General features: G+C 37.7%; 1 protein-coding gene across 1 annotated transcript; it reads right to left on the bottom strand.

Moving 5' to 3' along the window:
* Positions 1 to 2,941: 2,941 nt before the first annotated feature.
* LOC125074672 (U4/U6 small nuclear ribonucleoprotein Prp4) lies at positions 2,942 to 13,927 on the bottom strand. Its single transcript, XM_047686048.1, has 14 exons — positions 13,590 to 13,927; positions 13,035 to 13,144; positions 11,986 to 12,080; positions 11,468 to 11,626; positions 10,481 to 10,586; positions 9,589 to 9,659; positions 8,766 to 8,895; positions 7,722 to 7,843; positions 7,026 to 7,156; positions 6,437 to 6,521; positions 6,066 to 6,207; positions 5,522 to 5,591; positions 4,576 to 4,697; positions 2,942 to 3,072 (listed from the first exon to the last, which is right to left on the bottom strand). The coding sequence occupies exons 1-14, from the start codon at positions 13,750 to 13,752 to the stop codon at positions 2,980 to 2,982; spliced, it is 1,599 nt and encodes a 532-aa protein (XP_047542004.1). The 5' UTR covers positions 13,753 to 13,927; the 3' UTR covers positions 2,942 to 2,979.
* Between the last annotated feature and the right edge of the window lie 93 nt (positions 13,928 to 14,020).

Genomic DNA, 14,020 nt, shown 5'->3' on the forward strand with positions numbered 1-14,020 from the left:
GATGAGTTATTTTTGATGACATCTTTAAGTTATTTTCGCTAATTTTTCTTTAATTGGTTTATGAATGATAAACAAAGCCGTTGGCAGAGGACGTTTGCCATGTACCTATTATAAAAATCTAAGTATTATTTATTCAAGTAGGATCATATAAGCACCTTTGAATAGTCGTGTTATAGTGCTGAATTAAATTTAAAAGCTGCCACCGGTTCGGAAAGTAATTCTACAGAGAAGAACCGGCAAGTACCTCTATAGTTACTCTTTTCAATTTACACCAGAGTATATAGTTAAAGTACACATAAATTTAAATATATCCTGTCTAGAAATCAACATATACTAAATCCACGCTTTGTTATCTTAAATGTAATCTTGTATTAAACTTGGTGGTAGGGCTTTGTGCAAGCCCGCCTGGGTACACCCACTCATCAGATATTCTACCGCCAAACAACAGTACTCACTTTTGTCGTGTTTCGGCTAGAGGGTGAGTAAGGCAGTGTAACTACAGGCACAAGGGACTTAACATTTTAGTTCCCAAGGTTGGCGGTGCATCGGTGTTGTAAGGAGTGGTTAATATTTCAGCGGGCGGTGGTGACCACTTAACATCAGGTGGCCCATATGCTCGTGCGCCAACATACCCAATAAAAATATATTGAAAATAACAAATATATAGAATATACTAAATGCCCGTCCTGACTTTGTCCGGGTGAAATAAAATTTTTAATCACTATTCGATGGCAGCGCCATCTACCGGGTCCAATCTAAAGCATCGAGGCAAAGGCGAAGATAGTAAACTATTGAAATTTACAGACCGACATTAACTGAATTTTAGCGTGAGTTTTATTTTATTAAAATATTCATAGAATTATTGTATACATATGTAATTTACCTATTATGTAAAAACGGTGACTCGTGTTCATGAATCTTAGTTTAAACATCAGACATCGCGTCAGAATTCCAAGTTTCATTCGTATTACCTAGATGTCCGAAAATCCGCAACAGCGCTTTTTTTAAGGCACTCTCTGCCTCGTACAGCTATTTTGTAGAACCATCTTTCGTCGGCGGGTTTTCCGAACCGATACGACTTGTGAAACTCCAAGAATAGCCTACACAGGCTTCCAGGGAATTAGGTATTTTCTTTATTATTTTATTTTAAATAGGTTATAAAAAATAATTATTCTTATTAATATAATAGGAGAGGACTGACTATCCATTAGCCTAGCTAGGATAGCCAGTACCCATATTTCATTTAATGACTATGTTATACACTGAGACCTATTGTCTTTTTTTTTGAACTCACGTAGAAGTGGTTCAGTGGGATTCGCCGGTGCCCTGGATGCCAAATCGGTACCCTCTCCGTCTTTTCGGCTGGTGCAACGGGATCGCTTTCGTATACAGGGCCGGATCTACCATATGGCTTTTTGGGCTCAGCCCAGGGCCCCGTGGATTCAAGGGGTCCCCAGCTTAGTTAAGTCAAAGTAAAAAAAAAAGAATCGCTAATTTTATTAAATTAAACAGATCGTATGGTTTGCAGCCCTGCGAGTCCTGTAATTAATCAAACCAATTTAATTAATTTAATTCAAGTCTACGTTCAGATATGTCTTAGGTGGGCCCCTAAGTGTTAGCCCAGGGCCGAAACTTACGGTCCGGCCCTGTTCGCATGCTACCGTGAAGCCCAGAAAGAGACCTATTGTCCGAGATCAACCATGTTGTCCATAAAGAAGTTTTTGGTGGAATAAATATTATTATTACCTATCCCATCCATGGTCCATGTGTTACCAATCTTAGAACCATTCAATTAGAAGATTTCATGACTCTTGTGTATTCACGTACAGTAGCACACTCGTGTCTCAAGCCGGCAGTCAAAAATACTAAGTTTGATATTCCATCCGTTATATCCAAGTCCGTTTGGGTGGGTAGACACCACCCAAACGGACTTCGATTAAGTCCAAGACCAAGTAAAATCTAGAAATTAAAGATAAGCTACAAGGTAATCATTTTTTTTTCATGTATTGTGTTTAGTCTAAATCACAGAAATTCGTGTATGTCAGTTCGTGAGCGATCTTGACATCAAGGTTAAAAGTCAAAGGTCTTTTTAGTATCTGGTTTCCTGTGCTTTTAATTTAATGTTTTTTTTTAAAGTTGTTAATATGAAATTACAAAATTATTACGAGGAAATATTTTATATAATTAACCATTCTGGTTGTGCAGAATGGGGAGCATGATGATAGTAACGGCGGTGGTTGCTGTCCTGAACAATTTTGGTCATGGCAGCTTCTCAGCCACCTAGTTACAGGTATAGTTATCTACAGTGTGCGCAAAACTGTGTCAACTTAAACATTTAAAAAAGATTTGGCGACCAAAACCATTTTTCGCCACATGATATAAAATAAACTTGTCTTCTTGATAAGCTGTTCAGAAAATCCAGTTTCTTGACTCTGAAACTGCCTCAGACTTCGTCAATTTGCTTAAGTTAATGCTTAAGGATAAAATTTTAAGTTATTTTTAAATTTTTTATGCCAATTTTTACTAAAGTTAATGCTACTCTGTCTGTGTTTTATAAAATAACCAACGCATTCAAAATAGTAATTTTTAATACATAGATACTTTAAATTCATTATAATTGTCGTGAAGCAAAAATTAATAAAGAAAATGATATTTACAAATTTTAAGATAAATAATATGTCCCATGAATAAAATATTAGAAAAAAAATTATATCACATAAATTATTTAACAATTTTTTTTGCTTCGTGTATGCATATAGACGGAGGGATACAAGGGCGACCTGTTGTGTGGTCACTGGACCCTTCAAACAAGAACACAATAATACTAAGAACAGCCGTTTGGCAGTAGAATACATGATGAGGTGGGTCATACATACTCAGACGGGCTTGCACAAGGCCCTACCACCAAGTTAAACACCAATTTATGAAATAAAATAACTCATCATATCAAATAGTTTATTAACATTTATAAAACTTATACTAAGCTAAGTCCGGCGTCCACAATTTGAAGGTTCTATCGTACGAGCATGTCGCTATATATTTGTTGTCCATTGATATATCAGCACTCATTACCTGAAACAGACATATTTGTATATTATTCCCTGTTCAAGTTAGCTTGATCTTTTTGACAGCGGGCTAGTGGTGAGAAAAGAAAATATAACATATACAACAGTCGATGGAACGATGGAATGCGTAATTCAAATTAGAATTCTTTTTTTTATTTACTTATTTTTTTAAAAAGAGTTATCCCAGCTAAAGAGACCCCAACCACTAGCCAGAGACCCCAATCAAAAGGACCCCCGTTCGTAACAATGACTTAACAATGATCTTTAATAGGGATTTTTGTAATCGATATTTGTAGCAGTTACTGCCTGTTAATCGCGTCCCTACCGACCGATGTAACATTGTACAAGCGTCTATTATTTTCAGTGTTTCTATTTATATTTTACTTTGAAACAATAATATATGAAAAAGTCTTGATATATGTATTTTTTTTAAATATTTTTACAATTTTTAAAAACATTAAATTAAGAAAATAATATGTTTCATTGCAAAGTTATGTCGATCAGAAAAATTCTGTCAAAAAGATCAAGCTATCTTGTACAGGATATAGAAGGAAAACAAGACAACGTAACTATGACGTCACTATATTTAGTTAATATAGAAGCATTTACACTTATTACACTTGGTGGTAGGGCTTTGTGCAAGCAAAGTTAAAAATATCCGTGGATTTTTACTATAGAAATGGATACCTTGCCCCAAGAAGGATTTATTGAATTTGCGGAGACGGAAACTTGGAGTTATAAGCTTATCCTTGCGCCTCGTGTACATACAATGATTATCACTGATTCTAACAAAGTGAATACTACTACGCCAACATATAGTTTACATATAGTTTATATATACAATATGAGCAGGTCTTCAATTATCACAGCTTCCACATACATTCCATTGAATAACTTTGGTTTTCTTATGGGTAAAACACCTTCACCTAATTTCAGTATTATTAACATCATAGAAGACACGTACCGAGTAATAATGGAGTGTGCTCGGGATTAGGCTGATAGAATATCTTTTTTACGCTTAATCAATTATTGCGGGGAGGTGGGGGGCATGTAATAGCGTCCTCGCTGACCCTACTTCAAAACCAGCGCAGGCTTTAATACAAATTAGTGGATGGTCTTCTTAAAGATAGATGTAATTAAGCATGTATTCAGTTGATTGTTTTGCAAGCACTGTGAGGGTGGCATTTTCTTAAAGAACCTTATTTTAAGGAAGGTTCCTTAAAATTATAAATAAATATTGGACAACATCACATACATTACTCTGATCCCAATGTAAGTAGCTAAAGCACTCGTGTTATGGAAATCAGAAGTAACGACGGTACCGCAAACACCCAGACCCGAGACAACATAGAAAACTAACAAACTTTTTCTACATCGACTCGGCCGGGAATCGAACCCGGGATTCGGAGTGGCGTACCCATGAAAACCGGTGTACACACTCCTCGACCACGGAGGTCCAACCAGAGCATTAGTTCAAAACTTTTATTTATTTAGACGGACAGACAATTACCTTATTGTCATGACCGGATAACGTTCTCAACGGATGCCAAGCGGGGTTCGACCAGAGCTTGGCACTCTTGTCATACGATGACGTCAGCAGGAAGTGGCCGTGGCTCCTCTGATATCTTACATCTGTAACACAAAGTACAATACGACTTCATCGGTGTTAAATAACGATTCAAAGTATTATATTAGTATCGTAGTAGTTGAATTTTGGATTAACAAAAAAAAAAGGTTTATTTTTCTTATTAGTTTTAATGACATGAAACGTAATGATTCCGGCCGATGCTACCGTTTCTCTCGTTGTCCCCCCACGCCCTTCCCCCTCCCTCGTCATTCATTCACAATCACTTCCAATCGTCTGCGTTCAGACGCTCACGTGTGATCGATGGCGTTAACAATCAGAGAGAGTTTTCCTCCAAGGTCATTATGTTAATTTGAGCTGAGGATGGCTGAACTTAGCCCGGACCATGAACTACTGAATTCTCGCGTGCCAAATTTGTGTTGAACTCACATCGTGAGGAAACCTGCACGGCTCGGATGCAAATCGACTAACATCCAATAAAGAAGTCGCTCGTAAACAATAAGTACTAATATCTGTATTTATTATTCAAACACTGAATCCCTTTTTAAGAAATCTGATTGTACCCCTTTTTTTAGGTGGATAAATAAATAACGCGTTTCCTCCACGTTAAGGGAGCCCAAGACGCCTATTGCGCCCTAATTTTGAAAAAAAATTCAGTGTACGAAATACCCACTACAAAAACCACCGGCACCCTTTCCGTCCCTTCGGCGGGCGCCACGGGGTCGCTTTCACATGCACGGTAACAAAGCTTGAACCCCAAGAATAAGGTAATTTTTCAACCTTTGAGTTTAATGGTAAAGCATTTTCGAATTTACAAGTTGAATTGCAAGCGGACAAAGCCGCGGGTTCAGCTAGTGTTCTATAATTATACCGCTTAATAGATGCGTGTGCGCTGGTATCGTGTATATCGCAGCTCGTCGACGCAGGTCCCAAATTTTCGCCTGAAATTGAGAGTAAAATTCATTTAATGCTTGTTTCCGAAATATGAATAGACGAGAGTGAGTGTTTGGTAAATATCGCGAGTGAGTGTCATGGTTTAGAGTGTCTCGAGCGCGTGTGTTGGCCTAGTGAGTGTCGCGATTGAGTGTGTTCGCCTAGTGAGTGTCGCGAGTGAGTGTCATGGTTTAGAGTGTGTTGGCCTAGTGAGTGTCCCGAGTGAGTGTCGCGAGTGAGTGTCATGGTTTAGAGTGTGTTGGCCTAGTGAGTGTTCCGAGTGAGTGTCATGGTTTAGAGTGTCTCGAGCCAGTGTGTTGTTAAGTGTCGCGAGTGAATGTGTTGGCCTAGTGAGTGTCGCGAGTGAGTGTCATGGTTTAGAGCGTCTCGAGCGAGTGTGTTGGCCTAGTGAGTGTCATGGTTTAGAGTGTCTCGAGCGAGTGTATTGGCCTAGAGAGTATCGCGAGTGAGGGGCGGCAGACCTGGTGGTCGGCGGCGGCGGTGGCGACGTGGTGTCCGGCGGGCGCGCAGTCGGCGCCCAGCACGGGCCCGAGGTGCCCCTCCAGGAACATGACGCAGCGCCCCGTGCGCGCGTCCCACACGCGCCCGAACGCGTCCATGCCGCTGCAACGCACGCCAAATGAAGATGTACGATCGATGTTAGCGGAATATGCTCCGATCTCCTCGATGAGAGATGAATGCTTAGCCCAGCAGTGGGATGTTCTTGGGGTGTTAATTTACTTTTATTTCCTTATAATTAGTGACTACAGATGATAGCTGTGTATTGATGAGTGCCGTTACATTGATGTTGCCCAGAGTGACTTCCGTTTGAAATGACATTATAATGGCTCACCCAGTTACAATAAGGGACCCATCACACTGAAACGCGACGCTGTAGACGGGCTTCGCGTGTCCCTCCTGGTGCAGAACCTCCTTTTCTGGAAAAAAAAAAACCAAAATCGGATTTTAAAATATCACAAATATTTTCACTTTTCCGAGCAGTTAAATACATCTTAAGTTAAAGCTGAAGAATTACGTGAAAGGTATGGAAAAGAAGCTTATAGTAGTGGAGACCATGATATTAAATGGGAATTCGTTTATATAATTACTAGCTGATCCCGCGGATTTACCTGCGCGGAATTTATAATAAATTGAATTGGTCAAAAATACATAGACATTATTTTAATTTAACGAAAACTTTAATAATAATTCCTTATTTAAGATATGATTAATTCCCCATACAAATTACCACCCAGCTTTTCATACCCTTAAGGGTCAATTTCCGTGATAAAAACTAACCTATGTCCTTCTCGGAACTCAAACCATCAACATACGAAATTTCATCTATATTGGTACAGCAGTTTAAGCGTGTAGAGGTTTATTTTCGCATTTATAATCTTAACAAAGATTATTTTTTAACTTGTAATTGGTAAACAACTTACGCGTCTCTAGATCCCAGAGCCGCCACGAGTGGTCGAAGACGGTGGTGGCGAGGAACCGGCCCGACGGGTGGAACTCCACGCGGGACACGCGGGACGGGCCGTGACCCTCCAGCGACGCGAGGGGGGAGTCACTGGGGAATATATAAATATCATTACACATTCACTCATATATAGTCAATTGAAGCTGTAGCTATCGTTCCGTAGCTGCCCCCCCCCCCTCCCCCAAAAGTCTAACTATATGTTAATGATATCAAATAAAATCAGAGGAATATTTTTGTTTATAATTTAAAGTTCTACAACTTTTATTAACGATTTTTGTATCCTAGCAACACTCAGGAACATTTCTAGAAAACACGTTGCTTTTTTTAACCCTCATGGGTTACAATTGTGAAAAATTTTTTACTATTCCATTGATGATTCTTCACAGGAACTCATACATCAAATTCGAATTTACAAGTTTGTTTATATCTGACTAGTAGTGGATCAAACCTTCGATACTCTAAAGTCAATACACGCTTTAAAGTATTTTTTTTTCTATTATAAAATTGTGCAGATGGGGATAGGGGTACGCAGGTTTATATACGGTTTTAACCAACATAGTTTAATCAACCATAACTACAATGGACAATTACATACCAAAACAAGCTAAAATGAACCTTATAATTGTTTGAATAAGGATAATTTTGCTTTAAATACCTGACAAAGTTCCACAAGTGCACGGAACCGTCGTAAGCGCAGGACGCCATCGCCACCGCTTTGGACGACTCGTCCGTATCCATCTCCACGGACACCTTCATTTCCTCATCCTTTTTTTCTATCTGAAAAAAGAAAATGGCTTCGAGTGAAACCTCTTTAAAGTTCCTTTGAAACATTTCTAAAACTAATAACACCTAGTTTCCATATTCGCAAAGTTTGTACGTCCGTCCTTGGGCACGGCATTCGTTTCCATAATAAGACTCCACAGTTATTTTTACCATGTTAAAAATAACTGTGGAGTCTTATTATGATAAATAAGGCATATTACTCAATACAAGGTTATACTAAAGATAAAAAAAAGCGTGGACTTAGTATTTGTTGACTAATAGGCAGGATATAAAAAAAAATTATTGTATATACATAATAAATATATATATATAAAAGAAAATACTGAGTTTCTTGTCGCTTCTTTTAGGTTGGTACTTTCCAAAGCGGGATGGTATGACGATTCAAAATTGCTTTTACGATATCAATTGAATTAAGATTTTTTTGATTTTGATTTGCAAACATTCGCTGCAAACGTTTCTGACACAAAAAGGGGTTGTGTTAAACTTACACGATCAGTGGCGTAGCTAGGTGGGTAAGGGCCCCGGTGCATAGAAAAAGAATCGGGCCCTCGCCCCCTCTTTAACGTATATTGGCATTCAAAATTATAGATAGTAATAAGAATGGGATACATATCATTAGTAAGTTAAATCCATACTTCATCTCTATTTAAAGCTCTTTCCATAGTTTAGGTTAGACGGCCCCCAGAGCTCAGGGGCCCTGGTGCACTGCACCACCTGGCCCTACGATAGCTACGCCACTGTAAACGATACGTCGTTCAAACACGACTTTTGGACACACACACACACACTTGTAATGTGTGATAATATTTAATTTTTTGGGCAAGTGCATGTGTCGTATAAAATTGACTTACAAAATTTATTCCGCCCGTGCGAAGCCGGAGCGGCTAGTATGTATACTTAGGAATGCGGGAGTGACCTTGTCCCGGAAGTGGTGCGGCAGCTGCGCGTGCGGGTGGAAGGCGGCGGCGCTCACGTTGCACGTGTGTCCCGCCAGCGTCTGCAGCAGCTCGCAGTCCGGCACCGACCACACCTTCACCAGGCCAGACCTGGAGGCGAAACCTCTCAGTAGGAAGTTGGCGTTTGTCATGGTGGTAGGGCTCGAGCAAGCCCGTCAGCGATACGTATTATTACGTTCCGGTGTGAAGGATCAGTGAGTTTAACTCAGTACAAGGGAGACGACATCTTAGTTCTCAAGGCCGGTGGCTCATTAATGATGTAAGGAATGGTTAACATTTCTCACAGAGCCAATATCTATCAGCGGAACAGACCACCTATCATGTGGTGACCATGTCCTGCTCGCCTACCAATGTTATAAAAATATTTTCACATTATATCTATAAAATTATAAATATTAAAAGGTAAACATTAATTTTAATATTTTAGTTTGTAAGTGGCAACATTTTTATATACATTGATTTCAAATATAAAATGTACGATGGCTTATTCAAACACTGTCGTTAGGGTTCACAATTAATTTATTAAAAATTAAGTTATCACTTAAACGTTCGATGCGGAATGTTGCTTGCACGATCTAATACACAAGTGACGCCATCTGTTGACGACTAGCGTCAGGTTTACATTGGACAGCCCTATAAAAAACCAATAATATCTATACTTCTATACTAATATGGAGAGTTGATTTGTTTAAACACCAGGATTAATCCTTCCAATATAAAAAAAAAATGTGATAAATAGCCCAATTTTTGAGAAATCGACCAAAGGGGGTTTATTCGACTCACCAGCTGGACGTTATCAACATCTGACTGTCGCCGCTGAATCTACAGAAGCTTATCGGCCTCGTGTCGCCGATCTGGAAAAAAATATATAAGAAAAAACATAAAAAATTACAGTATAATGTCATTAATTCTACACATAGTTGTAAACCGCATTTTACCCCCATAAGATATAATTTCCAAAATAATTTCAATACGATACACTCAGTTTTTCTTTCACACTGAGCTCAGACTGAGTTTCGCCGGTTCTTCTCAGGTCAGGGTTTTACTTTTCCGAACCGGTGGTAGTGTTTAAATTGACCATCAATAAGTAAGTGTATTGCTTCTATATTGAATAGAGGAATTTGAGTTTGACTCTTGAATCCATACTATTTTTCCCCATCATTTCATTTCATTTGATTGCATTTAAAAATAGCCGAGATGGCCCAGTGGTTAGAACGCGTGCATCTTAACCGATGATTTCGGGTTCAAACCCAGGCAGGCACCACTGAAATTTCATGTGCTTAATTTGTGTTTATAATTCATCTCGTGCTCGGCGTTGAAGGAAAACATCGTGAGGAAACCTGCATGTATCTAATTTAACGAAATTCAGCCACGTGTATTCCGCCAACCCGCATTGGAGTAGCGTGGTGAAATATGCTCCAAACCTTCTCCTCAAAGGGAGAGGAGGAATTTATCCCAGCAGTGGGACATTTACGGGCTGCTAATGCTAATGTAATGCATTTAAAAAATACCATAAATCCATATCAAAGTTTCATCAAAATCAGTTTATCCATTTAATCACTGTTTGGGCTCTTTCCATTCCACTAAATACAATGAATAACCCTGAACCCACTAGTAGCAACAGCACGGGAACCCTCTGAATATTTGACTAAGTTATCATTCGAGGACGGTATACCTGACTGCAGTATATGGAGACGGCGGAGGCCCTCCGCTGTGACTCCTGCTTGGCCGCGGCTCGCACGCTGCCCGCCAGCTGCAACTCCTCACGAGCTTTGTTCAACCTGGAATACATTAAGACATAACACTAGAATATCAAAGATAAAGCAGTTTTGCTACTACTTGGAAATGTACAGTCGGCGTAAAATAATTAGAGACGCTCAGGGTATTCAAATAAATAGACGCAACCAAAAAGTCAATAATGTCGGTTCAAACAAAGTTTCCTTATTGTTGACAACAATATACTCGCTCAAAAGGTCGAGACCTTTGAAATGTCATATAGATCGTTTCAGTCAAACCGCCATAAATATGGTTACGTCTATGGTATGGTGACTTTTTGGTTGCGTCTATTTATTTGAATACCCTGAGCGTCTCTAATTATTTGACGCTGACTGTACCAAAATTTAAATGCTACTGGTCAAAGAAGACTTTGAGAAGGTTCGGAGTTTATACCACGTCTTAACTTGGTGGTAGACTTTGATTCAAGTCTGTCCGGGTAGGTAACATCATATTCATACCTCGCAACAGTAATATTTAGTATTTTTGTGGTACGGTTTGAAGGGTGAGTGAGCCAGGGTAAAAATACACTACCAGAACAGTTTAATTGATAATCAAAATTTATTAAATCGGGTTCTGACTTAAGGGGGTAGATATATGTTATGTTTGTATATATAATGTATTTCAAATGTTGGTAAAGAGTAATTACTAGGAGTATGCTAGGATCTTGTTTTTATGTGTCAAAACGCTTGTCAAAAAATATCAAGTGCTATTTTGGATCGTGGGAGTACATGGTCCTTCGAGCCGGACTATATTTTGACATATAAACTTGTCACTACGATTATCAGTTTTCTATTGAAATCATGATCAGAGACAGAGTGGATGGGAAGGAGTCTTGAACAAAACAATGATCTGAAATTGCCGAAAGTGACAAATAATACTAACTCACCTATGTTTCGCTCTGGGTAGAGAGTATCTAGCTATCCACAACCTCGCGTCTCGGAGCTCAGGAGGACCTTCGTGGTACCATGTCCCCTCACGACCTCTATCCCTCTCTATTCGAGCCTCTTCCTCTTCTAACTTCTTGTGTATTGCATCTTCACCAAGGCTGGGGAAAATTAGTGATTAGGAATTAATTTTTTTTGGAATACATAGCAGTTTATTAAAAAATATTTTGTGGCAAAGTAAAAAAACCACTTTGTTATGTCATACAGGATCTAAAATTTACATGATTTTTTAAATTAAATAACAATAATAATTCTTTAGAAACACAATAAATGATTTTTCACACAACCATCAGACATTTCCAGAACATATCAGTGTCTAAGGGCAGAGTATTGATGACATAGGACTATAGGGCTCCCACGGCGCCTAATTATACGATGGTATCAGGTGAAGATATATTAATTGTTATTATTCTAATGAATTACACTATTAGTAACCAGTTTTTGTTTTTTATGTACTCACTAGCTGAGCAAATCCCTCAGCCTTACTCTTCGTTCTGCTGGACCTTCTCCGAACAAACACACAGGCTCCCCCAGCTGTCTTAAACTTCTCCTAACCTGGATTAATTAATAATATTACAATTCACATTCACATACAAAGTCAAAGTCAAACATCTTTATTCAACGTGGAAGTGTTACGCTTCCTTATTGATAGGCAAAAATCAACCACCGGTTTTTAAATTAACAATTATACATTTGTCACAAAAATTACAAAATTTGGAGTGCCTTAAATTTGAGCTCGCAATTTATTGCATGTTAGGTAATAAATAAAAAATTGCAAATAAAATTTTATGATGAAATTTGTATGACGGAATAAATTCGAAACCATTTCCTTAATAAGGGTTCTTGTTTAACGGAGAAATGCATTTCTAGAGAATCATTAAAGTATTCAAACAAATGAAGTAACATTGCACTTTGTGATTTCAATGTAAATGCCTCTTTTTAAGTTAAACTGTTTATTTGATGGTGATTCAAAAGTGCTTTTTTGACTAAAACTATTTTGATTTTGTGATGTATCAGAACTACCTTGTTTTTAAAATTTGTTTAATCATCACACAGGTAAATATTGGAAAGGAAATTACTGAATTAATGTTGTCTTAGATTTTCGCGATTATTACACATTGAAATAAAACTAGTTTTTAACGGACGGCAGACACGTGCCCGTGACCACGAACACTGCAAAGTGCTCGAAACGTCGGGATGTTAAAAAAATTAATATACGCGATTAAATCCGTTAAAAACTAGTTTTATTTCAATTACCGAATTATTATAAGGATTATTTCAAGATATTTTTTTATATTTTTTTTTCATTTTAATCATTGACTGATGATGACAATATATTTTTGTTTAGGCTAAACATTAAAATGGAAGATTCTTAATGATTTTTGTCCCAAACTAAATTCCACATTAGGGATGGCGCTTGCTCAGCTAGTTATTTTTAATAAACCCAAAACCTTAATCTTTTAATAAATTTCTTCTTCTAAGATATTAATAATAATTCAATATTCATACCTCATCGTCATCAGTGGATACATTCAACTGCCGAGCTTTTCTTCTCCTTTCAAACTCTTCAAGCAAAGCCTTTTTATCCCTTGAAATTTCTTCCTCCAATTCCATGTATTCTGTAAGCAATGTTTTAGGGGTTAAAGTGGAATTCATCAAATTCAGTGCAGTACAAGAGCAACAGCCAAACAGACAGACTTACTCCCACATTTATAGTATTCGTATTGAATATAGATTATATCTAGTGCATGTTAACTTAATCTTGGTCTTGCTTTTAAGTCTCTGACTTTGAATGTTGCGGTTGCGGTAAAAGCATCATATTGTTTAGTGATTTTAATGTTAATTTAGTAATATTTTCACTGTTATTGTTAGAGGTGGCAACTCTGTGCTAACTTTTGACGAAATTTAAGTAGTATGTATTTGTTTAAGACAAACTACTTGAATTGGTAATCTGAAAATTGATTATAGCATGCATTTTATTTAAGCAGAATGCCTTGTCTATTTACATTAGTAATTTAACTCGAAAAACTAAGAATATACTGTCAATATAACTACTAAACTTACCATTAGAAATTTGTATGTCTCCAAGCTCTTTTCCACTTTCCTCAACTCCTTCTCTGGCGGCTGCGGCAAGAGCCGCCAGCCGTGCCTTTTCTTGCTCCTCCAGCGACCCATAATGAACTTGCCTGGGTTTTTTTACAACAATTACATCTTCATCGTCAGACATTTTTAGGTTAGAATTTAAATTTTTATGTAAACACTGTATAAAGTGGTATTATTATTCTGGTATGCCTTAGATGTGTTTAATTTTTTATATTGATGGTAATTAGATTCAAATGTTTTAATAATAATTATTTGTTTTATTCACAAGGCGGCTCATAAACATTAAACATTAAAGCAAAACAATAATGTTGCCATTGTCAATTACTTATGACAATTTGTCATTTATTCTTGTCAGTTTTCACTTACCATTTAAGAATATTATTACTTAACTA

Source organism: Vanessa atalanta, chromosome 28 (assembly GCF_905147765.1).
Source record: "Vanessa atalanta chromosome 28, ilVanAtal1.2, whole genome shotgun sequence".
NCBI lineage: Eukaryota > Metazoa > Arthropoda > Insecta > Lepidoptera > Nymphalidae > Vanessa > Vanessa atalanta.

Excerpts from the sequence above, each read along its gene's own strand:
- LOC125074672 (XM_047686048.1), bottom strand. The coding sequence starts at position 13,752 with ATGTCTGACGATGAAGATGTAATTGTTGTAAAAAAACCCAGGCAAGTT. Across the intron at positions 8,896-9,588 it reads ATGTTGATAACGTCCAGCTG|GTCTGGCCTGGTGAAGGTGT; the intron begins GTGAGTCGAATA and ends TTTCGCCTCCAG. Across the intron at positions 4,698-5,521 it reads GCACACGCATCTATTAAGCG|ATGTAAGATATCAGAGGAGC; the intron begins GTATAATTATAG and ends TTTGTGTTACAG.